The sequence below is a fragment of the Oryzias melastigma genome, linkage group LG22 (genome assembly GCF_002922805.2).
Source record: "Oryzias melastigma strain HK-1 linkage group LG22, ASM292280v2, whole genome shotgun sequence".
In the NCBI taxonomy this organism is placed as follows: Eukaryota; Metazoa; Chordata; class Actinopteri; order Beloniformes; family Adrianichthyidae; genus Oryzias; species Oryzias melastigma.
In genome coordinates this window covers 5039570-5049979 of record NC_050533.1, presented here as the reverse complement: position 1 = coordinate 5049979, position 10410 = coordinate 5039570, and the positions used below count along the sequence as shown (strand labels likewise).

General features: G+C 39.7%; 1 protein-coding gene across 5 annotated transcripts; it reads right to left on the bottom strand.

Annotated features, from left to right (window-relative positions):
* Positions 1-2801: 2801 nt before the first annotated feature.
* Positions 2802-6169, bottom strand: ptgr2 (prostaglandin reductase 2). Of its 5 annotated transcripts, none has more exons than XM_024273489.2 (9): positions 6043-6169; positions 5510-5589; positions 5305-5423; positions 5011-5202; positions 4733-4903; positions 4410-4619; positions 3303-3512; positions 3162-3201; positions 2802-3078 (listed from the first exon to the last, which is right to left on the bottom strand). In XM_024273489.2, exons 2-9 carry the CDS (start codon positions 5544-5546, stop codon positions 3020-3022), a joined length of 1038 nt encoding a protein of 345 aa, XP_024129257.1. In that variant the 5' UTR covers positions 5547-5589; positions 6043-6169; the 3' UTR covers positions 2802-3019. The 5 variants fall into 5 exon arrangements, with proteins under 5 accessions (XP_024129257.1, XP_024129334.1, XP_024129175.1 ...); XM_024273566.2 differs by lacking the exon at positions 6043-6169 and adding an exon at positions 5969-6016; XM_024273407.2 differs by lacking the exon at positions 6043-6169 and adding an exon at positions 5820-5870.
* Between the last annotated feature and the right edge of the window lie 4241 nt (positions 6170-10410).

The window sequence follows — 10410 nt, the reverse complement described above, 5'->3', positions numbered from 1 at the left end:
GGGCGGGCGGGGGGGCGTGGTTTGGTTGTGTTTCCTCTGAGAGACTCAAGTGTTCCTTCGTGTTCGGGGTTCGGTTTGAGTGTCCGGTTCGTTGCCAACGTGGTTTCCTCGTTTCGTGAAGGTGTGGAAGCAGTAAACCGTCTCTGTTTGCACTGTAATTCAGTCTTTTCTAGTACGTGGTCACGATTGCCTTGATTTCACTGGAACCTCTGTGAAAAGACGTACTGACATACGGCGGTAACCTTCTTGAAGGATAAATGTTTTAAATGGAATTTTTATTTTTATTATATCCAGCATGAATGCAGAAAATAATTTCTTTATGGTTCACTAAAACATTCAACTGTCAAATTCCAGCTCTCTATCCGACAGTGGATTATTACACAAACATAATTTGTTATTATGGCATAAAATGCACATTTTTATCTTGTGAACTTTAATATTTTGTTCATGAAATCGTCCACATGGATGGAGATTGTAATTAGAAAGTCACTTCCACCTGAAAATATTGCATGATTTTAGTTTTACTGAACAGGGTTGGCGTTGTAAATGAGTATTCTGTACTCTGCACTGACTGTTCCAATGATTTACTGAAGTCTTTGGTCTTCACCTCCAGCATTCGGACACGTATGATCGAGTACAGGAGGGTTTTACATCAGCCACCCAATTTCTCATTTTAAACCGTGAATCTAAAATTAGGGAATCAATCAAAATGGTATTTTAATAATGGTTTATAGTGCTGTGAATAAAGATGTTCAGTAAAATAAACCCTGTTGTTTTTGTTTTCTTTGACGGAGGACACAGTCGAAGCTAACCACTAACATTTATCTGTATTTTAAACATTTAGACATTTTTAAAAGTGTTTTTTTCTGTTCTAAATTAAGAGTGATTCTGGATTAAATGATACTTTGAAAATAAGAGACTGAATTTAATTGACTAATTAAGTAAATTGGAACAACTTCTGTTTCAAGAGTGTAATAAAGTGATTAACAATGACAGTTATTGACATGGTGTGTACTTACTAACACAAGAATTCGGAGCAAATATGCAGTTTTTTTAACCTTCTCGGGGTCAAATAAAATTTTACTAACAGAAAAAAATGTGATATATGGGAAAAATCATCCTATGGGGTAGTAATATGTAGTTAGCATTTAGCTTTTGCAAATCTGCAACATCTGCCCTGAGAGGGTTAACGTGTTCTATCCTCCATCATTTTTTAGATAAGCTTAAAAATTGCATTTATAAATATTTCTTTATTCAAATTGTTGTGAATCAGGAGCAGATAACAAAAAATTAATTGAAAATGAGCTTATTTGTGATGTAGAAAACCCACTGGATGGGCTACAAAATCCCTGCTCTGAGTTGACAGCAACGGGGAGGGGAAAGGGGGGCGGGGTTGCTCCACGCCACCCACGAATCAAAGGTAAATTTTAAATTAATGCATGTCGTTTTGCAGAAATACGTCCTATAAAATTGCAAAACCCTAACCAAAAGACCTCTGGGAAGGATTTAAATAGATCAAAACGTGATGGGAGTGGGTCTTTAAAATAGTGCTGGGAAATATGGAAAACAAATCATGTAATTCAATGTAAATTATTTTATTTCAAAGTAACGATACCTATCGTAGTATAAAATATTTTATATCACAATAATGAAACATATGATAAATAACATTTCATATCACAATAACGATGCATATCACAATATAAATTATTTTATATCCCAATAACGATATATCACAATTTACCACAATAAAGTATATTTTTAGTTATTCTCTGAAAAAATTGTAAAAAGTGTAATAACTTACTTTTCCCCGACTTTTTTAACTACTCTAACTTGTAAATGAATTGTCACAAATGAAAAAAAAATTAAATACACAAAACACATTTTGAACAATAAACTCAGCTAAAAATAAAAATAATGGAAGAGAAAAGGCACGACAGACACTTTCCTGCACGATATGTATCGTCATATCGCCCCACATTACTTTATACATATCAGCAAAGTACTTATGATATCCTTTTATCTACTTATACCTTTTTAAGTGAATCTAGTGTGAGGCGCATATCTAGATGTCATAATTCAATGTTTTCCCAATCTCACATCTGCAGATTCTTTAAGTAAAAAAAAATGCAACATAGACGTTGAATGTTTAGGTTTTCTGCTTACATTTTTATTTTTAATCACACAAAAAAAAATCTACTTTTGACATAACAGACAGAAAATAATTAACATATTAGCATTTATTACAGCACTGTCAGAGCTACACCTTTGGTTTTGAAGTGAATCTAAACATTTTAGCTTCATTAAAACTAATCCTGCGAAAAGTATCATTTAATATGTATTGCAACCATTGACTGTATATGAGAACTGGACGGAGTGACCCCTCCCACCTGGGGTTCCAAACAGCCAAGAGGCTAAAATCCCATAGATTTTTATTGAGAACTAAACAGCTATTGTATTTGTTGCTCTGGTACCTTTTTTTGTTAATAATCTTAATTTTCTTTAGTGTAAGTTATTTCAGTTATAAACTGACCAATCGGATGCCTCAATAAAACCATGTGGCGCCTGCTGGCCTCCATGTCATTCGATTGACAAATTTCAAACTGCTTACTGACATTGTTGGGCTCCAACATGGCCTAAAAAATGGCTGAATAATTGACTTCATTTGTTGGAGCCAGAAGTAATTCATGGGTGATGTCACACTCTTTTCTTGTATATGGTTGTGTATTAATTTTGTACTTTTTAGCTCTCCAGAGTCTCAGTTAAGCCAAAAATGGCACAAAAGAAGCAACATTTTTATGTAATTTTCCACAACTGTTTTAATCCGAGAAAATTCTTCACCCTTTTAAAAAAAAACTCAGTTAGTGTTTTTAACTAACTATAATTATATGATTTTTTTATTTTTATGAGGTAATTATTATTGAAATACATGAGCTGGTAAATATGTTTTCAGACAGTCATTCCTTTAGTGGTACTATAGTGATAATAAGGCAAAAAGGTGGTTGATCTTCTGGAATCCTCATATCTTCACGATTTGTTTGCCGATATTTCCTCCCGCCATCATGGAGCAAAATGCACCTAAATGGAAAAACAAAAGGAAAAACAGTCAAATTCCAATCATGTGGTTAAGAAGAAAAGCTTCCAAAGAAGCAGCGACACACCTCCAATGTTTTCTATGCCGTTCACCACAGTTTCCAGGACCTGCAGACGCGACAGCAGAACTACAATTACTCTGGGAAGGAAGACTCTTGCATGTGCACGCCCCCACAGTCAACCACACACGATCGGTGTTTCCTCTGCACCTTGATTTGGCCTGATTTGATCCACTGGCTGAGCTCACACAGGGCAGCTTCCGCTTTGCTCATGTAGCTGAGCACCACGAATCGCTCTCGAGTGATGCCCCGGCTCTGCAGGAGTTCTTCGGTCGGCGCGCTCAGCGGCGGCGGATACGGCACGTCTTTGTTGTACTGAGAGATCTGACCACAAAGGACCACATGGCTGCCGTGGTTCATCTGAGAAACATTTGAAGAAAACGTGTTAAATTAAGCATCAAACAAACAAAATAATCATAAAAAATAGGTCTGACAAAGAAACACATTCATGGTGCAAACTTCACATTATACATACCTGTAATTTATTCAATCATAATTTTGAATATTGCAAAAAAAAAAATCAGTAAACCTTTGAAATTCAGAGGTTTTTGGTAAACTTTGCAACAGTTAGACTTTTTTTAACATAAAAATCTACACTGCTGTTCAATCACAAGGAGTTTAATTACTATCAACCTCTAAAATAATTGTATTTTTACTAAAAACATTTTTTATAGTGCTAATCTTTTAAATTCCAGTTATTTTTTCAAATTTTGAATAGTAAAGAAAAGAGGCTTTAAGTCTAAAAGACATATTTATCTAAATATGCACCAAAAAAGATTTAACTGTATAACTTTTTGGGGTCAAATGTCTCATAAACTCCTATGTATTAAAACATACATTCTAGAATTCTTATGTTTTGGTTTTGAGAACATTCCTAAAGGTAATTTTGTAATATTTGACTAAATAAAATGTGTTCATTTAATTAAAACAACAAAAGAACTTTGATCTCATGAAACATGAAAGGGTATAATGTGCCAGATTATTCTTGTTCTTGTTCGAAAATAAAATTAAAAAGTTTTTAAAAATAGAAGAGAGCACCAGATTGTAAAAATACACGGAAAAGCTAAGCAAAACTTGTAATTTCCAATCACAAGCCTTCAAATTATATTAATAACCACACATGGATCCTCCCATAACTTAGTCATGTGTGCAAGCTTGCTTACTCAATCAACGCTTTGATAAGCTTGAGAATGGTTGATCAATTCTGCGGGAAGGGCGTTCCCCTGACCACATTGGAAGTCTTTTTTCTTGCTGTACCTGCGCTATAACAGCATCACTTATGGGACCTCCAACATTATCGAAGTAAACATCGACGCCATCCGGACAGCTCTCCTTGAGCCGGGCAGACACATCCTCCCGCCGGTAGTTGATGGCGGCGGAAAAGCCCAAATCGTCCTTCAAAGTTTGGCACTTCTCATCCGAGCCGCAGATCCCGACCACTCTCACACAGCCGTCCAACCTCCCGATCTGTGGGAATCGGACGATTCAGACGGGTTTTCATTATTATCCAACTCCCTAAATGTACTTTTATGCCGTCTTTAGCTGACTACAAGCTTTAGTAAGGATAAATCTATATTTACCTGTCCAGCAAGAGATCCGCAGGCGCCAGCAGCTCCGCTGACCACCATGGTCTGGTTGGCCCCTTTAGTCACATGACCTTTCTCCCTGATGCCCAGCAGAGCAGTGAGTCCTGTCAGGCCGACTGCACCCAAAAAGTAGGACAGGTGTCCATCTACCAACTGTGGGTCAACCTGCAACCACCAGGGTTTGATTTTATTGTATTTTTAGCAAACATACATCAGGATAAATGGAAATGTTTCCTAATTTCTCCATGAAAACAAACGTAAACATGATATACCTTTTGTAGGGCATTTCCTTTCACGATAGCTTGAGTCTGCCATGGCCAGTTGAACGAGGTGACCACATCCCCCCCAGTGAAAGTGCTGCAACAGCTGGTCTGGACGACACCAACACCTCCACCATCCAAACACTCAGACAGCTGCCATGAGGCCAGGTACTCAGCACCAGAATCTTCATTCATTCTGCATCTCTAAAAAGAAAAAAAAAACATTTAAAGGAAATACAATTTTCTTCAAAAATGGTTGAAAAAAATAGACATTTATGACAGGAAAATGTATTCATGTGTGATTACCATGTAAGGGTCAACTGAGAGGTAAAGCGTGCGAACAAGAACCTCTCCATCTTTCAGGTCAGGCACTAAAGTTGTGTCCTCCAGGCGGAAATTTTCAGGAACTGGCACCCCATTTTCCCCTGTTTGCATAAACGACAAATATTTGACAACTTTAGCCACGTATTTCGCAAACAATGAGTGAGAAAAAAGAGAATGAACTACCAACCTGGTCGTGAGTTGAGAACAACTCTCTGTACTTGCATCTTTTCAAATATATTAGGGCCAGAATTAGGAATTCTACCAAACCTGGCAACAAATATCGAGATGGTATTAGCTAAACTGGGTCAAGCTGTTTAGAAGGCGTAAATGTTTCAAATAACTACAAAACTGGAAAAATATATTTATTATATGTTTACAAAATCTTCTTACGATATTGTTAACATCAAATAAAGTTCTAGTTTTTAGATTTTTAGACGGTAAAAAGACGCCTAGCTTTAGCTAACGTCAATGGAGGTACATCAAGAGAGTTCACTGACATCAACTTCCGCTTTCGCTTAAAGTCCCCATGTTCAGATTTTCTAAGATTTTCAGGTTTTTTTCCATTATTAAAAGAAAAAAACTTTTACAACTATTGATTTTTTCTATAATTATGACGATCTTACTAACATTAGCACAAAAATTGTACCTTGACCATATATTGACAATATTTAGCTAAAATCGGTTTTGGTGAACACAATTTCCGGGTCTGCATTCGTTTACCATCGTCTTCAGCCAAAGATCGTCTATCGTCTGTGCACCGCTGAGCAGTTAAGGGAACAGTCACCAACGGTTTGTTTTTGGCGATGCATCTAACATTTATTTAAAACTAACTTGTAAAAATGTTTTTTATATTGATGCACGAAATTTATTGCCTTTAAAACTAGTGTAAATTAATTGTGAAAGAGCAACGAGTGGGATCACTAGCTAAACGTTCAAACTGAAAGGTGCCAGGAAGTGACGTCTCTCGGAGGAATTAGAAGGGGAAAAAAAAGAAGAAACACAATAAAACAGTTAATTCTCTTTCAGGCTGCACGTCGCTGCGAAAGAGGGCCAACTTCCATGTAAGTAACGGAAATAGCATACTTTTATAGAATTTGTACGGCTAAATGTTACCAAGCCGCTCCCGTTTCCCTCTGAAACAAACTGAAAATCAAGAAAATGCACAAAATAGACTGTGCAGGAAAAAAAGATCTTTATTTAAAATTTCAGGAAATAAACCAGACTGTTTCGGTGAAGCATTTTGTTTTCAGTTGCATTAGAAATGTGCATGGCCTCTGAAACAAACAGACCCATATGTCCATTTGATGAAGCATCAGTCCTGCACTTATCAATTAAATTAATTGACATTTACTGTGCCTCTCAACTTCCTGATTAAATGTCAAAGAGGGAGACAGGTCCTCTGTGCTCCCCACAAGGTTTTGAAATTCGAAAACTGTTTCATAATTTTATTGCTTCTGTTTTTTCTGATCTGATGTGATCTCAGCATCATCTGGTGGGTCTGTGTGAGTGGAAAGCAAAGAAGATGTCTGTTATTTTAATTATGATCAATAATGTTTTTATAATTTATATGTTAACATATTAATGTGAGCGTTTTTGTCCAATTATACACTTTCAGAAACAGCATATTTTGCTTATATATAAGCAATTATGTGCCATTATTTCTAAATAATTGGTTATTATCAATCCTCACTTTTGTAAAATTGCCACATTGGGATTAATTTCAAAGTTTGCATTGAATTGGTTTCTTTAATAAACAATTTATTAAAAAAAAAAATAATATTAAGCATTTATTGTCCCTTTTTGCTTGGTACACTTGTTTATATTTTTCCCTGCAAATAAAACCACCTAGTTATGATGTGTTTATTTCCTAATTTATGACAAATAACTAGTTATGATTGCTTTAAACTTGTTTTTAAACAAAATTGAATAGTTTTTTGCAGCCTTTTAAAGGAACATTGAAAATGTTGATGATTGGTGCAAAGAAAATTGCAGAACTATTGAAAACATTTTTCATCAGATTAAAAGAGGTTGTGCTTTTTACTGTCTGATGTATAAAATACTTTCTGTGACCTTGCTTTTTTCTTCTTCTCAAGAAGCTTTTCAGGCCATAATAGTGAATGTTCAAGGACACTTGAGTGTATAGTCTGAGCAGGAATAACACAATTCTCTGCTAGTTTGTCGTCAAAATGTTAACTTCCTAAAGTGAAAAAAATATTTAAAAGAGCATCCTTTATATTGATTCCACATTTTTGGGCCTTTTATGCATTCTGTAGCCTTTCGTTTTTGTTTTTCCCCTCCTGTAGGATCGTAAAGATGTTTGTGAAGGAGTGTGCGCGCGTGCCTCCTGCCTCCTAATCCTCGCGGTCCTCCCCTCGCGCGTTGGAATTTCCCGCATGGACTGAGCAGGGATCTTGCTCCGTAAATTACAGCGCCTTGCGTTGTCAGAGGAAGGCCATTTATGGGCAAGGAAGTGGGTGTGGCCATTCAGCTGGCGGCAGCAGAAGGGAGGGGTGGGTGGGGGGGTCACAAGACAGGAGGCGTAGGAGCGGAGAGTCGCTGCTGAGCGGAGCAGCAGGCCGCGCGCGCAGCGTGATTCCTGTGTTTTTCTGCTGCAACGTGCAGCCCTCCGCGCGAGCGCGCACTCCTTTTCCCGGACGGGACCGTGTTTACGCACCGACCCCCCCACTGCTTCTTGACTTCACCGGAGGAGGAGGAGGGGGCCCCCGGAGCGTGAGGTCAGCAGCGTAGCATGAGTCAACCCCGGGGATGTGTGCAGTCATTCTCACTGGGCTGTCGGTGCGGGCCCGCTGCCGCCACCACCGCCGCCGCCGCTGCTGCCCGCACACCCGGAGAAAGTGCGCGATCCCGCGGAGCTGAGCCGCCGTTCGTGACGGTGAGTGTCCGCCGTGTCAGCTCGTTGACAAAGTTTTGTTTACCTCGCGCGCGGGCCTGCGCAGAAACGCGCCGCGCAGAAGTTCCCAGCTGCGCCCGTTTTCGCCCCGACAGGACCCGCCGCTCCGGTTCGCTGCAGCGGCATTAGTGAGCGGATAATCCGTTTTCTGCAACAAAGGGGGTTCTCGTAAATCGCGCTGAGCTGGCTGGAAAGTGATGCTGAGGGGAGGGAATTGGGGGTGGGTGGTGGTGGTGGTGGGGGGGGATCTCCGTCCGTGGATGCTTTCTTTTTATATTCTGCGTCTGCAGCGTGCAGGCCGCGGCTGCTGCACGCGCCGCTCTCCGAAGCTGCACCGGTGATGACGAGGCCAGCTAACGGAGCTTTGACATTTAAGCCAATTTGACGCGCAGGTTGGCGCGAGGTCGCACCTGGACGCGTCACTGTCCCCCTTTTTTGCACAGGCAACGAACTCTGCAAAAAATAAAGTGATCGATAGAACGGAGATGATTTCTTTGAGGAGCGTCACGTGACGATGCACGCTCCCCTTCCGCGCGAGCCTCACAGAGCGGTCATTCACGGCTGAGCATGCAGGATCCGAACAGCTGCAGCCGGCTATTTTAGGAAGCGCGTTGCTCCATGCCACCGGAGTAAAAGGTGGCAATTGTCGGTCACTTCCTGCACCAGCTGAGATGCTTTTCCTCATCCTTGATTTCAAATTATCTCTGCATCTGCAATCAATCGGTGACCTTTGACCTTCCCCTCAGCAGCCTGGATGCGGATGCTTCTGCACAAACACCATCCAAGCATCTTAGAATTTGCTCCAACAGTTGATCAGCACCTGAGGGACTTTTCCCCTGCCATCTTACCCCCCTCTTTGCACAGATCAGTGACTCATGTTTGCTCACTTTCAGTTGCCCTTCCTTTTTGAGACTGCAGCCCTGGTTCAAAGGCCACATGCTTCTTCTTCTTCTTCTTCCCTTCATCTTTGTTCTCAGTTCTGATGAGTCACATGGTTGTAAGCAGAGTGGTTTCTATCACTTTCTGCCGGCAGCAGCGTGAGTGGGTCGCTGTGCTGGAAAGAAAAGCTTCCTCTCTGCTGCAGCTCATGTGAGCTGTGTGTTTGTGTGTGGGGGGGTAAAGTTGCTGCTGGTGATTGTGCGTTTGTCGCCGTAACAACCACATTCAACGCGGTTGTGGCATTTCTATACCCTCTAGCAGCACCTGTCAAAGTCGAGGCCCGGGGGCCGGATCCGGCCCTCCAGATCATTTTATTTTATTGTTATTAATGGTCCAATGTTATCTTGCTCTTAATTCTAACTTGTATAATTTTGACAAAATATATTTTTATGGAGAGTAAAATAATGAAAGTTATCTAAGGTTTACGTTGATTTATTCTGGAATAATATGTTATAAAGTTACAGTTTTAAAAATTGACATTTTGCTAGCTTTTTGGACTATTTTGGCACTTACTGAGATTTTTTTAGGCCATTTTGGAGTTTAGCTAATATTTCAGCTACATGCTAGCTATTTTGGCTAATTTAGGCTTTTTTAAAAAAGAATTAGGCTGTTTTAGAGTTAGGCTAATATTTACTAGCTTTTTGGCCAATTTAGGCGGTTTTTCAAATTTTTTTAGGATACTTTGAAGTTAATCTATTTTTTTCAGCTACATTTTAGCTGTTTTATCTAACCTAAGGCTTTGTTTTTTTAAGCATTTAATTAATATTTTAGCTTCAATGTTTTCAGCCATCAGCTTCAGCGATTTTAGCTATCAATTTCAGCATCTTCAGTGGCCAAATTCAGCTTACAGCATTCACACTAGCATCATCATAGGTAATGCTATATATCTAGCTCATAAGTATGTTAAAAATTTATGATTTTAAAGTTTTAAAAATGTAGTTTCAGTGCTTAGTAAATGTTTATCCTGTTCGGCCCGCGACCTAAGGTGTGTTTTGGATTTCGGCCCCCTGTGCGATTGAGTTTGACACCCCCGCTCTAGCAGCACATGCAGGTCCGCTCGTACTGTACGTGTGGGTATAATCCGTGTGTCATGTGGTGAAAAGGCCCCCCCTGTTCTCACACCCGATACCTTTCAGTGGGGGTCTATTGTTGCAAAAACAAACGGCAGGTTTTGACTCGGCTCAGGCAGGGATGCAGATAAGCCCCCCCTGCTGGGACCCCTTTGGGTCTGATTGCTC

Bases quoted from the DNA above. Each gene is read 5' to 3' on its own strand.
- ptgr2 (XM_024273248.2), bottom strand. The intron at 5,424-5,509 runs GTTGGTAGTTCA...TTATGCAAACAG, and splicing joins TGTTCTCAACTCACGACCAG to GGGAAAATGGGGTGCCAGTT. The intron at 5,203-5,304 runs GTAATCACACAT...TTTTCTTTTTAG, and splicing joins TCTCAGTTGACCCTTACATG to AGATGCAGAATGAATGAAGA.